Source organism: Pseudorca crassidens, chromosome 2 (genome assembly GCF_039906515.1).
Source record: "Pseudorca crassidens isolate mPseCra1 chromosome 2, mPseCra1.hap1, whole genome shotgun sequence".
Lineage (NCBI taxonomy): Eukaryota > Metazoa > Chordata > Mammalia > Artiodactyla > Delphinidae > Pseudorca > Pseudorca crassidens.
The window spans coordinates 6,815,639-6,836,170 of NC_090297.1; the positions used below are offsets into that span (position 1 = coordinate 6,815,639).

General features: G+C 50.7%; 1 protein-coding gene across 5 annotated transcripts in view; it reads right to left on the reverse strand.

Annotated features, from left to right (window-relative positions):
* Positions 1–2,049: 2,049 nt before the first annotated feature.
* LOC137214883 (solute carrier family 2, facilitated glucose transporter member 5) overlaps positions 2,050–20,532 on the reverse strand; it is a 59,157-nt gene continuing 40,674 nt past the window's right edge. For all 5 annotated transcript variants that reach the window (XM_067719262.1, XM_067719284.1, XM_067719273.1 and 2 more), the window contains 11 exons: positions 17,190–17,288; positions 16,235–16,395; positions 12,779–12,903; positions 7,783–7,935; positions 4,954–5,079; positions 4,655–4,842; positions 4,426–4,536; positions 3,850–3,951; positions 3,484–3,559; positions 2,905–3,032; positions 2,050–2,812 (listed from right to left, as the gene is read on the reverse strand). In XM_067719262.1, coding sequence (XP_067575363.1) covers positions 2,609–2,812; positions 2,905–3,032; positions 3,484–3,559; positions 3,850–3,951; positions 4,426–4,536; positions 4,655–4,842; positions 4,954–5,079; positions 7,783–7,935; positions 12,779–12,903; positions 16,235–16,395; positions 17,190–17,288 — 1,473 coding nt within the window. In that variant the 3' untranslated portion in view covers positions 2,050–2,608. The remainder of the gene's footprint in view (positions 2,813–2,904; positions 3,033–3,483; positions 3,560–3,849; positions 3,952–4,425; positions 4,537–4,654; positions 4,843–4,953; positions 5,080–7,782; positions 7,936–12,778; positions 12,904–16,234; positions 16,396–17,189; positions 17,289–20,532) is intronic.

A 20,532-nucleotide genomic window follows, 5' to 3' on the forward strand; every position in this document is an offset into this window, starting at 1 on the left:
CACCCAGTCTCTCTGAATTCTCCCTCACTTCTCAGCCTCACCACTGCTGGCTTGGCAGGGTCCTTATTATTTCTCACCAATCCGTCTCCCTCCCCAAGTCCTGCCTGGTCTTGTTACTGCAGCCACACTCTCTGAAACTCAACGGTCACGTACCACCAGGTTTATCTTTTTTTTTGGCTGCGTTGGGTCTTTGTTGCTGCACACGGGCTTTCTCTAGTTGCGGTGAGTGAGCAGGGGCTACTCCTCGTTATGGTGCATGGGCTTCTCATTGCGGTGGCTTCTCTTGTTGCGGAGCACGGGCTCTAGGCAGGCGGGCTTCAGTAGTTGTGGCACGTGGGCTCAGTAGTTGTGGCGCACGGGCTTAGTTGCTCCACCACGTGGGATCTTCCCGGACCTGGGATCGAACCTGTGTCACCTGCATTGGCAGGCGGATTCTTAACCACTGCGCCACCAGGGAAGTCCCGCCACCTTTATCTTGAGGACAAGGTTCAGGCTCAGTGTGGCTCACAGAGACCTACAGAATCTAGCTCGGGCTTTCTGGCTTCACAAAGCTACCTGGCGTTCCCCTCAAACCCTCTCATCTCTCTGTGCTGTTCCTCGCCTGGAATGACCATTCTTCTCTTTCCTACTGCATTTTCTCGTGGAGAAATCCTTTTTGTCTTTCCTAATTCCCCATCTTCCTTCTGTGCAACCACAGCACCAGGCCCATCTTTTTCTCCTCCTGTTGTATTTTACCAACGCATGTAAGTCCACATATCTATAAATATTTCTGTGTGTAGCCACCTGTGTCTCTATTCAGCTGAACAATATCTCCAACTCTAGTCTATTACCACATGGATCATTCTAGACTCTCTCTCTTGGCTTATCTGTAATTTCCCACTGCAAGAGTGAGATGGTTCCCAGCATCTGCCATCCGCTTACTTGTTTAATCCCAGTATTCATGCAGAGTGGGGTCTCTCACTGTATTTTGCCTGTGTGTTTATTTGTCTACAAGATCAACATCCCAAGCGCTTAAAAATAACTAAGTGCTTAATACACGCCAGGCACTGATCTAAAAGCTACAAGCATAGAATTTAATTCTCATAACCAACCATGTGAGGCCATTACTATTAGCTCAACCAAAAAGGAAACTGAGGTACAGAAAAACCAAATAAGTTGCCCAAGTCGCTCAATTACTAAGTGGCAGAACCGTGGTTGACCCCAGAGAATAGACCCGCAGAATCGTGAGCTCCAGAGCCTCCCCTGGGTTAGAGGTGCTGCAGGTAACATGAGCGGAATTAATAATGCCACAGTCCCTTAATTCTGACGTTCTGGCCTTACTGTTTCTCAGCACTGCGAGCTGCCATCTATGGTTGTTTTCTGTGCCCCCTCACACTGTAGGTCCCTGTGGCAGAAGGTAAGGATGGTTCAACCACAGGATCGTCTAGGCCTTCACTATATTTGTAAGTCATGGAATTCACCACTTGGGGAGTCCCCATTCCACCCCCAAGAACGCTGCTCCCAACCCCACCTCTGTCCCACCGGCCCCTGGCCTCTGCCTCCCTAACTCCCGGGAGATTTCACATCCTGTCAGAAGCCTTTCAGCAGGCGTCCCTCCACTTCCCTTCCTACGCCTCAGTTTTCTCCACCTTTTTGTACACACCCTCTTCACACACACCCCGCCCCCCTACGAAAGCCTCTAGCTCTGCTGTGTGTGTGTAGGGGGCACTGCCTCTTTCTCCCGACACCCTTTCCTGTCCACCTTCAGGGACCCTCGGTGTTCGCTATGCACCTGAACTCATGCAGAGGCTTCCCCAACCTTAAATCTTAAAAATCTCAACTTTGCGACCACCTCATCGCTCACTCCTCCCCTTCTTTCAGCAAATATCGTCTGAGCGGCCTCCTCCATGCCAGGCTCTTCTAGGCAGTGGGGATTCCGGGATAAACAGAACTGGCCAAACCCCTGCGCTAAGGGGCTGACACTCCAGTGCAGGCAAGCTGTTTGAAGGAGCAGGGAATGCCCCTCGCCTTCCACCGGCTCACAGAAAAGCAGCACGTCTTGGTGAAAAGTGATCATATTTGTTTTATTGAGTATACAAAGGCAATTCTATTGTCCTCTAATAATATAATTTGGGAACAATAATCTCTGACTTGGTTAAAGTCTCCATAGGGACCTGCTTCCCAGATTCCTAGACTTCATGACTCACGACATCATACTTTTCAAAACTAGTGTTTCTGGAGATGGATCTGACAAGAGGATGGATTCCACCCTGAACACGGGCCCGTGGCTCCCGGAAGACTACGGGATTGGAGAAGAACTAGTTTCTTTGGCCACGTTTGAGTCCTTCCATCTCAACACCATGGTAATGGCTTTCATTATTAAGAGCCGGTGTTGCCAGGAGCCACACAATGGCTGACCCAGCATGGCTGAGGGACAGCTGCCCGGCATGCCTTGGGGTTGGTGATGGGTCAACCTGGAAAGAGACAGCCTGGCTTTAAGAACTGCACAGAAGCCCTTACGACAGTCTCATCAGGGCCTGCCTTCCACACCGGACTTGTCCTAGTTCTGGATTCATAGCCCAGGAGGGAAGCTCCACGCAGACCTGATTCACAGGCTCCTCCTCTCGAGTTACTGCCCCGCAGTAGAGGGCGGAAAGTCCTTTAGCTCCTCCTTTTCTGGGTGCACCTCTGACATTTTGTTCATCTTGGTGAAGATCTCATTGATTTCTATGAAGGTCTTGGACTTGGTCTCGGGGACAACCAGGAAGGTGTAGATGGTGGTGAGAACACATATCATGGCAAAAATGATAAAGCTGTAAGCTCCGAGGCCCACCTGTGGGAGGGGAGAGGGTTCGCGTTCTTGAAAAGGTTCTCGATTTACTGCTTGGGTATTTTGGGCCTCTGGGGCCCCTGGGTGGCACTTACTTGAATGAATGGGAAGATCAAGCCCACAGTGAAGTTGGAGAGCCAGTGGACACTGCCCCCCACCATGTAGGCGGCCGGCCGGGAGGACTGCAGGAAGATCTCGGTGATGAGCAGTGCGGGGATAGGACCTGGGGAAGAAGAGGAAGAGCTGTCTTCCCTGCCGGGCGAGCAAGCCCACAGAGGGTCCTGGAGCCCCTGCCCGTGCAAGGTTCCAGAGGCATCCGGCCCAAGGCGGGGCAGTGTGTCTCCAGGACTCCTGGTCTCGTGGAGAAGCAGTGTGAGAAGTCACCTAGCAAGAGTGGGGCACAACAGGCGACATCCTGTGATGTCCCCAAAGGGGGCCCATGACCACCTGTAAGGCTCTCTGTGCCGACCACACGGGCACCGTGCTCCAGCCTACACAGGCTGCTTTCCTGTCCTCGCTCAAAGCCCTCTGCCACAAGAACACAGGCAGAGAAGCCATTTGGGCCGAATTCGCCCCTCCCTGGAGCCTCTCTAAGGAGCTCAGGCCAGCAGTTTCTAGGGCTGGTGGTACAGGAGGGGGCAGTGAAACCACAGAACCAGCTCTGGGGTACATACTGGGCCCAAGGGCATGTCCTATGACATAGGAGATGACGCAGGCGATGCTGACGTAGGGCATCCAGGATATTGTGTCCTGTGGGGAGAAAACAGAGTTGGATCACACCTGGCAAAGCGGAGACAACCTGGGACGGGAGCGTCAGGACTCTCGGTTCCCGGAGGGCCAGTAGCTCTGCCTGGGTTGGGAAGGCGGGCGCCAGGCACCTCCTTCTACAAGCAGCGCCACCTGGATGCCCCTGGAATACCGGCTGGAAGTGGGAAGTGCGCTGCTGGGGCGGGGATCGGGGCTGCACGGGATCCCCAAGCAGCGGACTCGCGCATGCGCACGAGGGTGCAAGGCCCCCCTACAGGCGCCCCCTTCCTCACCTGCAGAGCCAGGGCGGCCGTCAGCACGCAGCAGGCGGTGAAGCAGATGGAGAAGCCTAGGAGGAGCAGGAATCTCCTCCCCAGGAGCTCCACCACGAAAACCTGGAGGGAAAGGGCGAGGAAACGTGGGAGGCTCAGCAGGCCCACCTCCCCTGTGCGCCCACCCGCCCGTGTGTGTGTGTGTGTGTGTGTGTGTGTGTGTGTGTGTGTGTGTGTGTGTTCTTGAATGGCCAGCGGGCCTCCGCACTGCGCAGTCCAGGGGCCCCATTTGTCACACGGTGGCCCTGGCACAGGTAGTGGTCCCCAGTGTGAGACGTTGGAGAAGAGCCACCTCTCACGGCGGTAGCTTCCGGAGTGGACGGTGGGGACGGGCCTCCATCTTTGGGGCCACAGGCTACCGCCCCCCCCCCCCAAGAGACAGGCTGGCATCTGAGGACAGCCCACAGGCTAGAGAGGAGGGACCGAGGGGCACGTCGCCACTGAGCTCCGGGCTCCTTCCTGGGCCAAGACTCCCCACTCTCAAGGTGCCCTCCATCCTTGGTGGCAGACAGGGACTCGGCTCCCGGGGGCACTCACGGCGCAGACGGTCATCAGCACGTTCACTGCGCCTGTGCCCGCCGTCACGTACTGGACATCCTGTGCCCTCACCCCGGCGCTCAGGTAGATCTGGTCTGCGTAGTAGTATATCTGGAAGGCCACCCCCGAGGCTGGTGAGGCCGGCCGGGCAGCCTGGACCCCTCGGCGGATCCCTCCCCGACCCCGACCCCGTGCCTGCCCGCTGCCCCGGCCCCGGCTGCCCTGGTACCGCGTTCACTCCCGACAGCTGCTGGCCGCCCATGAGGACGACGATGGAGATGACCTGCCACCTCAGGGACCTCATTCTCAGCAGCTTCAGCACGGAGATGAAGCCCGCGGCCTTCTCGGCCCTGTCCTCCTCCCAGATCTCCTGTGTCTCGGCGTCCACGTCGTCCCAGCCTCGCAGTTCCCTCAGCGCTGGGGGAGGGAGCAGACAGGGCGCTGGGGGCTGAATCACGCAACCCCCCGCCCCCCAGCAAAGATGCCACAACCTGCGTCGTTTCTTCCGGTCTCCGGGGAAAGCCTTACCGTTTTTGGCAGCCACGTCATCTTTCTTCTGAATGAGCAGGTACCTGGGGCTCTCGGGGAAGAAGGGCAACAGAAGGAGCTGCAGTGCCGCGGGGATCCCGGTCACGCCGAGGAGGATGGGCCAGCCTGCAAGGAAACCAGTCCTACGTGAGAACTGGCGCCCAGCCTCCTCTCCTGCTTCTCTCCGCCTCCAGCCCCACGGAGCCGCTCTGGCCCATTATCCTGATTGGTTTTCTTTGGAGCTGGAGTTTCTTTCTTCTTTTCCGTCCCCAGCACCTAGGATGGCGCCTAACCAAGAGCGGACACTCTAAATACTTAGAGAATGGATGCTGACGAATAGCCACTACCCGCCTATCAGATGGACAAAGTGAAAACTTCTGACAACACCAAGCACTGACGAGAATGTGGGCAGGTGGGAAGTGTCCACACCGCTGTGTGGACACGTGGCATCTTTAGGGGACAGTCTGGCAGGAGCTAGTGATGCTGGACACCCACGTGCTCTAACCCAGCAGTCCCGCTCAGGAACGCACGCCTGGGCCACCAGGACACCGGAAGGACAAGGGCAGAGCAGCACTGATAATAGAAACAAAACCCAGAAACAAGGCGAATGTCCACACAGTAGAATGGACGCATACATCTTGGTTCATTCGTAAGATGGAATTTTATACTGTGGTGAAAATGAAGCAAGTCAGGACAGGAGCCAATCCCACCAATGTGATGTTGGGTGCAATGTGGTTCCACACGATGTGGTTCCACAGTATTAAGTCCGGAAACAGGGAAAATTAACTCTGTCTTCTAGAAAAGTGGTGAAACTCTTCTAGGGAAGAGTGAGGATGCGATGATCATAAATGTTGGCACAGTGGCTCCCTTTGGGGGCGGGAAGGCTGTGATTGAGGGGCGCACAGGGGGCCGGCGTGGTTCTAGTTCTGGGCCCTTATGTATGTTACATCACTCAATAAAAACGGTTAAATAAGTGAATGAGTGGTTCAGGCTCCTTCTAGGAGCTGTGAATGCCCGACTCACCCCCTTTTCTCCTATGCAGGAGGTGATAACTGCAGACATCTGCGTGCCAGGCACTAGAGTCTAACGGCTTTTCACATGTAGCCCACTTCCCCATCATAGCAATGTCTGGAGGCAGGTACCAGGATCAACCCCATGTTACACCTGCAAACACTGAGGCATGGAGGGCATGTAGCTCCCTTGCCCGAGATCAGTTATTTAGGAGCAAAGCCGAGATTCGAACTCAGGCACATCGAACCCTGAATCCCCATCCTCCCAACCTTCTCCCACCTCTTGGCTCTGAATCCAGGGCCTAGCTGATCCGGGTCCCGCTTCTATCACCCTTGCACGGACTACAGCGAGTATGGACGTGCCAGCCATTCGGGCCGTTGCCATCTGCCCTCTGGCCCCCACCCCGCCCCCGACGCTGAAACTCTTCTCATGAGATCTCAGTGACCGCTAACTGCCAAACCCAGACACCCTGTTCCAATCTTGACCCCCGTGACTTCTATGCAGCCTTTGTGCTGTGGCTGCCCACTCGCTTCCAAGAACTCTGACTATTCTCTCTGGCCTGCCTTCCTTCTTCACTGAGTACCTAGAATGTGCCATGAATTGCGCCGGAGATTCAAAGATGAGGAAGGCCAAGCCCTGCCCTCCACACTCTTGTCTAGAGGAGGGTACCGAGGGCTGGTTAGTCACCATAAAGGATGGAGGGACAAAGTGAGAGTCCACCACCACACCTGCAGCTCCCTGCATGCACAAAGAACTTTATGCTTCCATCCCCTCTGCCCACATCTGGAATGCTGGTCCTACCCGCCCCCCCAAGCCCAGGCCCTCTCTGAGACCCCCTCCCTGGGTGGAACCATGGCTGCCTCCCACACACCACAGAGCACTTCGCAGGTGCCAGGGATCCGTGGCTGTTTCTGGGTGCAGCTGGTTGGTTACATGCCATCAGCGGGGGACAGGAACCTAGCTCCTCCACTCCTGGGCCCAGCTCTTTACAAGGGCGATTGAAAGGTGGGAGAGCTGGTAGTTAAACTCGGACTCAGGCCTGCACTGCCTGCATTTGTGTCCTAAGGAGACATTGGACATGTGATCCAACTTCTCTATGCCTCAGGTTCTGCACCTGTAAGATGGGTATAGTAATAGTACATGCTTCATAGGTTGTTTGGAGGATTAAATGGATTATATAAAAGACTTCATGTCTGGCCCATACGTTTTGACTGGTGCTTTGTTAGTGGTGATTTCCCTTTCAGAGGTTTGAGACCCAAGACGAAGAAAAGGGAGGTCATGCAAGAACAACGACAGTTATGAGTTGCTGTGCACCTACTGTGTGCCAGGCCCCAGGCTCTTGGGGTGGGGGGATGTGCAGCTCTGAAGTCTGGGTCTGGTGTGGATACCAGCCCTGAGACTCACCACCTCACCCACGGAGGCTGGGTCTTGTGACCCTCTTTCCTGGTCTGTGATAGGATGATCGCGGGCCCCTGGGCAGCTGCATTGCTGGGAGGCTCCAGTGCAATGGTGCCGGAGGCCTTAAGCACAGAGCCTGGCACCCTGGTGGCCGTCATTACCACGCCCCGGGTCCCTGTGTGACAGCCACCAAGCAACAAGAGAAAGATAGTAGCACCTCCTGCGCCCTCACAACTCCCTCATCCGTGTCCCAAGAGGGTCTAGAGAACGTCAGTCTGTCCCCACCAGCTTGTTCAGGCCCGCTCTGGGCAACCTCCAGCTCAGCACCGTGGGGTCAGGGCTGTGCAGGGGCCCCGTCGCTTAGAGAGAAAAGACCAGCTCATAGGAACGGGCTGGGGGTCTGAGGTGTCCTGAGCTCACCTGCTTCGTTTGCAAGGAGACTCCGAAGACCCAAGATCTGGGCCGCAAGGATGCCGACGGTGATGAAGAGCTGGGGCACCACCCCCAGGGCCCCCCGCAGGTTCTTAGGGGCCAGCTCCCCTAAGTACATAGGGACGACATTGGAAGACAGACCTGGGAGGGAGGGTGAAATAAAGACACCATCAGGAAACATTAGTCTGGCAGGGATGAGCTCTGTCTTCAAACACATTTATTCTTCCTCAGCAATCGCATTAGTTGGGCTGAAACTGTCTCAAAACTGCAGGACTAAGCAAACCACCCCTCTTGCAATTCTTAGGCCTTTTAACTTTAAGAGAAAATAGTCTGACCAAAGAAGTTCATGGACAGTGCGTTTGCTTCCAGACTGGTGTCACCTGGGGACACAGGCCACCCGGACCTCAGGTCTTCCCTCCTGATTGGCTTGGTCTCGGAGAGGAAGAGCCCCGGTGTGGTTAGACTCTCTCTCCTCTCTTGCTCCTTCGGGGGGAAACCTGTTACTAAAAGGCCAAGGACCCCTGCCCACCAGTTTTACCTTCTGAGACTGTATATTACATAATAAGCTGATGCACAGACATCGAAGCACAAGCTTTATTTGTCAGTAAGCACTGAAAACTTAAATATATATTGTAGACTAACTGCATTCTGGGATTTGTGTAATGACTGAACTACTTCTGACTCCTCAGTGTTTGAACTTGTTGGTTTTCCCATCTTACTGATACCTGACCCCCTTATGAATAGGTGAAACAATTTAATAGGCTCTAAAGTATTTTCACAGATATTATCCCATTTAGTTCTCCTCAAAGTCCAATGAAAGGTTGGGGGTCTGGGAGGAAGGTCAGATGGGTTGTTACTGGTCCAAGTGTCGCACGTGGAGCCAGAGGCTAGCTGGTGCTCAGAGAGACGTGGGGTCTGAGAGGGAGGCTGTGGCCAAGGGCAGACCAAGGGAGACAGTGTGGGGTGAGGGGAGGCTGGAGCCGCTGGTGATGGGAGGGTATTTTATAGAACTGAGATAAGAGGAAACTGACGGCCAAGTTTTCAGCTCTGCAATTCTGCTCAAGGGCATCTCTGCTTAGTATTTTATTATTATTATTTTTGGCTTTTTTTTTTTAACATCTTTATTGGAGTCTGATTGCTTTACAATGTTGTGTTAGTTTCTGCTGTATAACAAAGTGAATCAGCTATACATATACATATATCCCTATATCTCCTCCCTCTTGCGTCTCCCTCCCACCCTCCCTATCCCACCCCACTAGGTGGTTGAAAAGCACTGAGCTGATCTCCCTGTGCTATGTGACTGCTTCCCACTAGCTATTTTACATTTGGTAGTGTATGTATGTCCATGCCACTTTCTCACTTCGTCCCAGCTTACCCTTCCCCCTCCCTGTGTCCTCAAGTCCATTCTCTATGTCTGCGTCTTTATTCCTGTCCTGCCCCTAGGTTCTTCAGAACCTTTTTTTTTTTTTTTAAGATTCCGTATATATGTGTTAGCATACGGTATTTGTTTTTCTCCTTCTGATTTATTTGACTCTGTATGACAGACTCTATCTAGGTCAATCCACCTCACTACAAATAACTCAATTTCGTTTCTTTTTATGGCTGAGTAATATTCCATTGTATATATGTGCCACATCTTCTTTATCCATTCATCTGTCGATGGACACTTAGGTTGCTTCCATGTCCTGGCTATTGTAAATAGAGCTGCAATGAACCTTGTGGTACATGACTCTTTTTGAATTATGGTTTTCTCAGGGTATATGCTCAGTAGTGGGATTCTGCTTAATATTTTAAAAGGGGCATCACAGTTCATTAATTAATACCAATTCTTTCTGATTTTCAGACAAAGACAGACAGTCTTTAGAGCAGCTCCTAGGTGTCTTGTGTGGTGGACGGGGGGGACACTGCAGGCCCAGTGCCCAAAGGGCTATGGAGAAAGCGAGGCCCTCATGTTGCCCGGTCACCATTCAGGCCCTGGTGGTCGCTTCTCAAGTCCAAGTGCTTCTGAACTTAGTTAATAGCAACACTGGAGAGACAAACACCAGGAGGTTTGTGAAGAGATGGGATTCCCTTCATGTCGGTGGAGAACAGTCTCATTCTGTCTTAAAAACAACTCCACGGGGCAACCCCCGGCCAGCCTGTTCTGACACCAAAGCCAGAGAAGCAGCTTTTAAAGTTTAAATTCCGTTAGTGAAAGTCTGAAGCGATCTTACCAAAGATGTTGACTAACAGCAAACCAGCAAACTGAGCATCTGGGGGTCCAAGCTGCATTGACCCTGAGCCCCCTTGGTCAGAGTGGCCGTTTACTTCGTTTTTAGGGTGTCTAAGTACCACGGGGCTTGATGACACCCTTTCCTGACTTTTCAGGAAATACGTGAAGGAATGAACAGCAAATAGATTAGGCTTCTGCTGGAGTTCTTCAAGTATGACCTGAAGACACAGGGGGTTCCTGACACCTTTCAGGGGGTCTGTGAGGTCAAAACTGTTTTCAGAACCGTCCTGAGATGTTACTTGTCCTTTTCATTCTCGTTCCCTGACCAGTTTTCCAGAGATCACACGCCCTCTGACGTCACACCAACAGAACACAGAAGCAGGTTTGAGAACCTGGCTGTCTTCTGTTAAGTCAGACACTCAAGAGATTTGCAAAAATGTAAAGCAATACCACTAAATTTTTTTGTTTAGAAACTAGAATTATTTTCATAAAGACATGTAATGGGCTTCTTAGTGCTATCTTAAAACGAATTAATACCTTTCTTGGTTGCAATTTCTAACATGGTAAATATTGATCAGTATAACCCATACGAGCTCCTTAGAAGCCTCAATAATTTTAAGAGTGTAAAGGGGTCCTGAGGCCAAAAAGTTTGAGAACTGTTGACCAGAAGTCATGCTTATTTAAAAGCAAAGGTTGGCTGGGAATTCCCTGGCGGTCCAGTGGTTAGGACTCCGTGCTTTCACTGCCGAGGGCCTGGGTTCAACCCTTGGCTGGGGAATTAAGATCCGGAAAGCTGTGTGGCATGGCCAAAAAAAAAAAAAAAAAAAAAAGCAAAGGTTGGGATGTTAAACTGTGATTTTTCTATTGGAGCCTAACATTTCTTTTTTGGAACCAGCTCTGAATTGTTGGCTGGCAATAGAAACGTCACAGCACCTGTCCGCTGCTGACAACTTCCAGGAATCGTCCATTTTTCATAACGCTGAGCCCGGCTGCAGGGAAAAAGTGCAGGAGCAGGGCCAGGCACCTCGGGACTCCTGGCCAGATGGTAGATGAACGTCCGGTGCTCTCAGGGAAAGCTAGAATGAATGAAGTTTGCCAGGGGGCCCATCAGTCCCTCCTTGAGGTGACCTCTTCTGTCTTCGGGAACCTTGTTTTCCTCTTCATCTCCCCAGCCCTGCAATCCCTCGCCACTTCCCCCAATACCAGGCTCCTTGCTGTCTCCTCTATTGTCAGTAAACTCCAGGGAAGGGGTTTACTGACATCCAGCCAAATTATCCCTTCTTCATCCCCATCCCTGTGTTTGGAAGGAGAACGAGTCACTTGAAAATGCCACAGCCTGGTGGGGGGCGAGTGAAGTGTCCAGGGTGCAGCATTTCCAGGGGCGCTTACCCTTGGGGGCCCACCCTGCAGTGCACGGCCCCGAGAGTGGGCACCTCGCTTGCCTCGACGGCCCTGGCCCTTCTGCCTACAGAGGAAGCCAACCTGAAGGAAGGCCACGGCATGGCTGAACCATGTCTCTTCAGTCTGAAGCCATCATGGGGGAACTTTCTATAACCAGGGAAACCCGGCCTAGGCAGAATGGCTTTGGAGAGGTTACTACCATTAACTCTTTTCTGGTAGAGGGATTCATGCATCTGATAATTTCTCAAGCTTTTTGGACCACAACTCATGGTGCAAAATACAGAAATACATTTTACATCCAACTTGGTTCTCACATATGTATAAAGATAAAGAACTGAAACAACGTTTCAAAAGACAATCCTTGGGCCTCCCTGGTGGCGCAGTGGTTGGGAGTCCGCCTGCCGGTGCAGGGGGCGTGGGTTCATGCCCTGGTCCGGGAAGATCCCACATGCTGTGGAGCGGCTGGGCCGAGAGGCCCACGTACCACACACAAAAAAAGACAATCCTTATCTTTACTACATGTGACACAGTCTACCCTAGTTAAAAGCAAAAAAAAAGAAAATACTGTTTGCTGATCCACCAACTGATCCTGAGACAGGCTGGGATCTGGGACCCTTTGCTGCAGTGTTTGCACCTGGACAAACATCTCCTTGAGCAACAAGCTGCAGAGAAACTATAAGGGACTAAAAATAACTGTGTGCATGTGTAGTTGGGGCAAATTATGGACAAAAAGACCAAAGAAAACCCAACTGTCACCTCTGAAGAGCCAGGGGAAAACACTGGATGTCTTGAGCAAAAGCAGTGTACTGCGCATGCCCCCTGCACTCAACAGCACAAAGGGGTGGGCAAAACACCCAAGCCACCCCTCTGGCCTGATGCCTGGACACACCTCTTCCCTCACCCCATATAAGGAACGAGCTCGCCCCCCACCTCGGGGAGTGAGCAAGGGAACTGTTACTTGTTTTTGCTCCCTCCTGCGGCTGCAGGGACCCCAGCAAAGCCTTGCCTGTATTTCTTGTCTGGCCTCTAGCCAACTTCTGTTGATTGGGGAAGGCCAAGAACCCTGGTCAGTATCAGTCCCAGCCTGCAGTTTAGAAAACATTGAGATAAAGGACTGGTTGGAAGGACCAGTCCTGTCCTAAGATTCTGTATCTCAGTCTTTCAAAGAACAGCTTTCTTCACAGGAAACTCCACAGTGAAGATCTGCCCGCGGTCCACACACATCCCTATCACGCAGGGGCTTAAGCGTCTACCCACAGCAGAGGTGTAGGAACAGCGTGACCCTATATGCTTCAGAGACCCCAGACTGGTTCAGACACCAGGTTCCTGTTCTCCCTCCCTCTGACCATCCCGAATCACAGAATGGTTTACCTGCACATATTCCCACCAAAAGTCTGGCCACAATTATCATCTCAAATGACTTGGCAACTTCACTGCATCCCATTAAGATCGCAGGCACGATGGAAAAGATGTTGTTGAACAGCAAGGTTCCTTTTCTGCAGAGGACAAAATACCAGTCGGTTTGGTTTAAGGATCTGCCACTCCTTTAACAAATGTTTGCCGAGCACCTACTCAGTTGCAGCAGTTGCTGTTGTGTTGTTCGATTTGCTGTTGACCTAAGACGGATACAGGTCCAGTGCATGGCCTGGTGTGGGAATATTCTCTGTGGGAGCAGATGTAAATGACCCAATGCAGAGGGCATCAGTAGTGAGGAGCAGAGGGAAAGGCTCCCATATTACAATACAGTAAAGGGTTCTGCAACCATAAACTAACATGATTTTAGTGTAATCTTGAAACCCAGACTGGATGAGGACATTAAAGGAAAGGTTTAGGCCAATCTCACCTATCAACATAGATGTGAAAATCCTAAATGAAATATTAGCCAATTGAATTCAACAGCATATATAGGACTCTTTCAAGGTTAAAAACACCATATTAAAGATTGTACTGGGGAAAAATATAGGATTATCAATTGAAGTAGCAAAACAAGTCAATAAAATTTGATATCTATCATGATTTAAAAGAAAACCTTAACAAACTATAAAAATGAGGGAACTTATGTAAGCTGATAAAGGGTATCTCCTGAAAACCTATAAAAAAATCAAACTTAATAAAACTTACAAAACAGTCCAATTTAAGTCAAGACTGGAGTAGGACTTGGGCCCTGGAGAGCCAGACAAAGGCAAAGGGAAAGCTTCTCTGGAGAAGCCCCTCCCATTGGGCTCCCCAGGAGTCCCCCAGCCAGGGACCCCCACCCCCTGAGATGAAGCGTCACCATTACAGGACACACAAGACAATCCAACACCTGCAAGAGGCCGCACATACAAACAGCACAGCTTCAGACAACAGGATTAGATAGAAGCCATCAAATATGTTTTAAATGAGTGGTGTCATAAAATAAGGAATCAAAAGCGTACTATAGAAAGAACAAGAACATGCATAAAGCAGAACTACCCAAAACAATAGCAAAAAAGATAGATTTTAAAAGCAAATGAATAAAACTTAGAAATGAAAAATATAGTCATTGAAATAAAAACGTAGTAGGTGAATTGCAGCTGAGGAAAGAATTAATGAATAGGAAGGCAGACCTGAGGAAGTTACATAGAAAGCAACAGAGAGAGAGAGAGAGAAGATGGGAAGTATGACCTATTAAGATAGGGAGGATTATAATATCACTAGTCACAGTAGCCAGAAGGTGGAAGCAACCCAGATGTCCATCGACAGATGAATGGATAAACTAAATGTAGTATATTCATACAACAGCATTATTCAGTCTTAAAAAGGAAAGAGATTCTGAATGCACCTTGAGGGCATTAGGCTAAGTGAGATAACCCAGTCACAAAAGGACAAATCTCGTAGGATTCATTCATGTAAGGTCCTTAGAGTAGTCAAATGCACAGAGACAGAAAGTTGATTGGTGACTTATGGGAAGATAAGAAAGGGGAGTTATTGTTTAATGGGTACATGGTGTCCGTTTTTGTAAGATGAAAATTATAGAGATGGGTGGTGGTGATGGGTGCAGAACAGTGTGAATGTATTTAATGCCAAAAACCTGTACACTGGACTTCCCTGGTGGCGCAGTGGTTAAGAAGCCACCTGCCAATGCAGGGGACACGGGTTCGAGCCCTGGTCCGGGAAGATCCCACATGCCGCGGAGCAACTAAGCCCATGCGCCACAACTACTGAGCCTGCGCTCTAGAGCCTGCAGGCCACAACTACCGAGCCCGCGTGCCACAACTACTGAGCTCGTGTGCCTAGAGCCCATGCTCCACAACAAGAGAAGTCACAGCAGTGAGAAGCCCACGCACCGCAACAAGAGTAGCCCCCACTCGCCGCAACTAGAGAAAGCCCGCACGCAGCAATGAAGACCCAAAAAGCCAAGGAAATAAATAAAATAAATAAATTAAATAATAATAAATAAATAAGGCAACGGATTGAGAAGACATGTGCCGGATACAAGAGTACAGTGTGGACGTTACTTGCACAATGTGCTCAGAAGTGAAATTTCCTCCCAGCACCCTCTGTGCCTCCTTTTTCCATGTGTGACGAGGGGATGGGGCTTTTGTAAGGATTAGTGCAATTAGTATCCCCTAAAAGCACTTAGGATAGAGGCTTGCAAGTAGGAACCCATCAATTAATTGTTAGCTGCTACTGATATTTAAATAACACTGATAAATCTTTAAGAAAACCACAAACAACTGAATAGCATTTATCACATTTTCAATTGGACTAGCAACTGTCAGCTCCATCTTCAGACCAGACGGCTAGTCCTTCACTCAGGAGAAGCATCCTGCAGATCTGTGACTTGACTGACGCTCTGCCCACCGGTGGTCCACAGGGAGAACTGTGCGTTCAACACCAACCTCCCAGCAAGACTTCAGGACCTTAGATCCTGAACCACAGCTTGTATGTTTGTATTCTCAGATTCTTTTTGAAAAAGACCGGAGAAGGGACCAAGGTCTGGGGTCTGGCCTTGAGCTCACTAGATCGGGGCTGAGAACGGGCACTTTACCTTAACCCGCCTCCGCGTGCCCATCCTCGAAGGGAGGGGCCTGGAGGGGAAGAACCCTTAAATACTGTTCATAACAAGGCTGCTTGCTCTCTCACGCCCAATTTACCAGGGGGGTGGGAGGGCTTAAGGACCTTTCTTGGAATCAAATACAGGATCTCTGATGCTTCTAGAATTAGGGGCAAAGATTTAAGCTCTGCTCTTGCCACTGATGACACTCACAGTGAGGGTCGCCCTGGGACCACACGGTCTCACACTGAAGGGCTTGACGTTAATCTCAGCCATTTCAGAGTTTCACAGGAATTTAATTTGGGCTGCATTTTGCCTGTAACTGGATTCCAAGGTGAAAGAACAGAGCAGTTAGCTTGTGTTCATTTAAGAAGCAGAGCTCAGGAGCACCAGTCTATGGTCTGAACTGGGCCTGATGTCTTGGCCATGCCATCTGGCATTTGACTCGTCTAAAGGCCAAAAGGAAGTTTTGGAAAGGACGATTTCAAGGCAAGAGAGGGTAAGAGCGGGAGTGAGTCCTGATCTCTGAAGCACTCTCTGCTCTTTCCATGCCCACCCCAGACCCTGAGACCCATCACCCCCACCCAACTCCAGCCCTGAGACCTTCATTGCCTAAGTCCCCAAACACTTGGTCAATGTCTGGTCTTCTTAACCACATTAGGAAACAACCACCAGGGAAGCCCAGGAAACAAAAATCATCGCAGCAATCATTACCTGGTTTTAGGATAATGATTTCTGCTTTAGGCCCAGGTTTTAAACTCTGATGCAGTCTATGAGTTTCAGGGAGTTGAACATTCACCTTGCCTTACCTGCCTAATGTATTCACCAAGGGGCCGACCATGAGGGAGCCGAGGAGGCCTCCAAAGGGAAACATGGACACAGAAATCGACCACAGCAAGGTCAAGGAGAATTCGTTTATGTATTCACCGATTCTGTCATAGTAGGTCTCGTTATAAAATGCTTTCATGAGCTGGAGAGCAAAGCAAAACAGAACACCAAAATAATTTGAGCTGGTTTTGCAGAAAGAACAGTGTAAGTTGTTGGGCCACCTGATGGGATGAGCTGGGCATGTTGGAACATCAACACGATTAAGTGGAGGAGAGGAATGAAGATTAACAGCAATTAGCAGGGGGCACCCACGCCGGGGCGGGCGGCTGGGAGGCCTCTGATGGGCAAGCTGCTGGGGATGTTTCTTTTTTTTTTCTTTAAAGAATTTGGTTGGTTCTCTTTATTATTTATTTATTGATTTGGCCACGCCCCGCAGCATGTGGGATCTTAGTTTCCCAACAAGGGATCCAACCCGCGCCCCCTGCAATGGACGCTTGGAGTCTTAACCACTGGACTGCCAGGGATGTCCCTGCCCAGGATGTTTCTAACCCCAGAAAGGAATGACTCCAGGCTTCCAATCACGGAATCAGTGCTGGATGAGCCTGGCCCCTCCAGACTCTGCTGTGGATTACGAGGCTGCGGAAGATCAGAGTGCCCCCAAACCTACCCCCCACCCCTGGAGGCCAGCCCACCATGTGTCCAGCCAGGCCTGGCTCTCCACAAGAACCTGGTGCGTCCCCATGACCCTGTGCCTGTGCAAGTCCCTTGGGCTTGCGCTGTTTATTTCATGGGTTTCCTCCACCCTTCACTTGAGGTCCCACTGTGTGCCCTCAGCGTCTGTACAGTCCCACCCTAGTGGCCACCCGGGGAACCGGCTACTCCAAACCCACCTCCCCGTTCCCGGGGGGCTGCGTCTCGCCCACCATAGCGACCTACCTCGGCAGGGGAGTTAATAGCGGCCACGTTGTACCCATACTGGAAGGATGACCCAAAGGCAGCTATCAGCGTCGCCAGGGCAAGCACTGGTGTCAGCCTCTGCAGGAGGAGAGATCACGGCTTTAGGTAAGGAAGCAACCCGGGGCTCCAGGGAGCTCCTGATTTACTCAGAGTCTTGCAGAAAGATGGATGTAATGGGATCTGAAGACCCGTGGTCTTTCAACCACTCCGTGTCTGGAAACCTACCCTCCACGCACCTTGGGTGGAGCAGGTTTCTTTGACCGTAGCACTTAAGCCTGGATAATCCTTTGTTGTGGGAGGCTGTCCTGTGTGCACTGTAGAGACACACCTCACCCCATCTGGGACAACCTAAATGTCTCCAGACATGGCTAAATGTCCCTGGGGGCAGGTGGGGAATCACCCCTGGTTGAGAATCACTGGGTCTCAACGAAACCGAAGGGTCACCCCCTCCAACACACCACCTATAATGACTGAGCTGCTCCTGCGACATTCCTGTGCAGGACTGCCTCTGCTGATTGCAGCAGATGCACTCAGGCACTGCTGCAAACACAAACCCCCCAAAAAGTCAGAGAGAAAATGTGAAAATTTTTAATTTTTTAGGGCCACTGATTAACTTCCTTTAGCCTCTGGACTGTTGCTCTAAGAGGCAGAAGGCACGGTGAAAGAAATATTTAAATATAGACTTCTGGGGACTCTTAAGCACACACATCCTGTGACGATACCCCCTTTGACACCTGGGTAACTGAACACTCATTTAAGACAATCTTTAATGACACATGGGAATTCATTAGTAAAAGAATGAAAATTGGGAGAAAAATAAAAGTGGAAAGAGCTTTGCTCTTAGAATCTATGGATCTCAGTTTGAATTTGCTCACTGCCACTTTCTGGCTTAATTTCTGTGATCTTCAGTTTCCTCATCTTTAGCGTTAGGATAATAACATCTCTCGGAGTTATTGCAAAGATTCATTATGGAAGCGTCTAGCTGTGGAGGTGAATCCACTGACTGGGGTGGGCCTGGGCTCTCTGAACCCACCATTGACGCCCTTCGTCCTGTACTACAACCGAGGTCCCCATCACATGAGACTCAGCCCCTCTGGTGGCGAGCTGAGGTCCTCATGTCTCCCCTGGGCAGCATCCCCCCGAATCTAAGGGGGAACCTCTTGAGAGAGGCAAGTAGGAGCAGGACAGGCAGAGAAACAGTGGGCACCTGGGCCTCGCCTCATGCCCGGCGGGGACTGCTGAGCTAGTGGCCCCCTCCCCGACCCCACAGAGCAGGTGCAGGACCCGCAGGAGTCCTGGTCAAGAGCAGAACCGCAAGTGAAACTTTGCCCGTCTCGCCTCTTCCACCAAATAATTAACAAATGCTTAATTCACAGGAAGTTTCTGGTAAAGATGATAAGAGCCACAGACAAGGCAGCCTATCAAGGAGCAGCCGGCTCTGGTTTCCAGTTTCTCCTCAGGCCCCACCACCCCCTCGGGCCAGGGGGGCAGCAGGTGACAGAAGTGGGGGGAGCAGGGGATGGTGCCCAGGAGGGGAGGCGGGTTCCAGGGCTGTTGCTACACCGTGTTTTCTAAAGGCAGGGGGTACACAAGTAGGCATACCCACCCCACCCCCAAAACCCCACCCAGGAGGTAGCATGGGGCCAACCATGTTACACTTCACCTTCTGAAGTGCTCTAGGTATTCATTCATTCATTCATTCATTCACACATTGAGCACCCACTGTGAGCCAGCCATGGTTCTAGGTTCTAGCTACTAGGGATATAGTGGAGAAGAAAACAAAGATCCCTGCCCTATAGCTGTCCTATTGCTTGATTTGGTGGAAGGGAGGAAGGAAGGAGGGGAGGGAAGGAGGCGAGGAAGGAAAAAAAATGTTGATTAAAATTTCTCCTCTTCTAATTCCCTTCCCAGTAAATGATAAACTATAAATGCACCAGGCTTCATTCATACTGCAGGTGCAACTCCAACATTCTGCTTTGATGGGTCCTAAGGTTTGAAGTCCTTAGCAAAGCTCAGTGGGGGAGCTGGCTGGTGTCCCAGGCCTCATGCCCCAGACTGGGGGGATCCTGCCAGGTACGTGGATAGCCAGCTCTCTGACTGCTTTTATGGGATTCTAGCAAAAATTATCAGAGACCTCACGCTGTAGAGTGTCTAAGCCTAGAGCACATAATTCAACTTCTATTCCTTGGCTTCCTCCTTGAATTCAAGCCATAGGCACATTCTAAGAACCCGTAGGAATCAGGGCTCACCCTCTGTGGAAATAGCAAAGACATTCTGGGTAAGTTCTCAAGTTCTTACCGACCTTGCTGGTCCAAATGCCTTCATTCTTATGAAACAAAATTATTTTTAAGGCAGGAAAAGAAAAATTTAGCATAAAATGTTCTCTGCCATTTAAGCTACTATCCCCTCCCCTTTAGTGTGCATTAAGCATATGCATTACACATTAACTAGATCCCCTTAGAAGACACAGGAATGCCTACTCACACAAAAAAAGAAAGGAAAAACAACAACAACAAACAATACCCTCCTGGCACCAGCAAGCTAAATCCTTAGGAGATAACATTCCTTTCCCAATCCTGTAAGGGGCCACAATAACTCACTACTCATCTTGTTAGACTATGTAAACTGTCATATGTTACTTTGATGTATAACACTTCGTCTCAAAAATTATATAACTGTGCTCTGACTTCTAACAGGAAGAACAGTCCTCAGAGCTTTCTTTTTTTTTTTTTTTTTTTGCGGTACGCGGGCCTCTCACTGCCGTGGCCTCTCCCGTTGAGGAGCACAGGCTCCGGACGCGCAGGCTCAGTGGCCATGGCTCACGGGCCCAGCCGCTCCACGGCATGTGGGATCCTCCCGGACCGCGGCACGAACCCGCGTCCCCTGCATCGGCAGGCGGACTCTCAACCACTGCGCCACCAGGGAAGCCCCCTCAGAGCTTTCTGAAAGACTGGCTGCCAGGTTATAATCCTCAGGTTGGGTCGAATAAAAATTTCCTTTCTTAGATTGACCGTTGATTAATTTTTTTTCATGGACGATGCAATAAACATTGCATTGCATATTTACTGACAGCTGTCTATGATCTGTGTACCATGCTGTAGTCCAGTGAGCAAAACAGCTGCCCTCAAGAAGACTGTGGTCCAATGGGAAAGACAGACATGTTTTTAAAACTTCATAATAATTTAATAATGAAACTAGAACTGGAGTAAGTTTTATGAAGAAAATCCACAGAAGTGGTTAAAGAGGGGAGTCAGGAAAGTGACTGAGAGAGGATGGGGGCCCGGGTAGGGGAGTGGCTGAGGCAGGAGAGCAAGAGGTACCA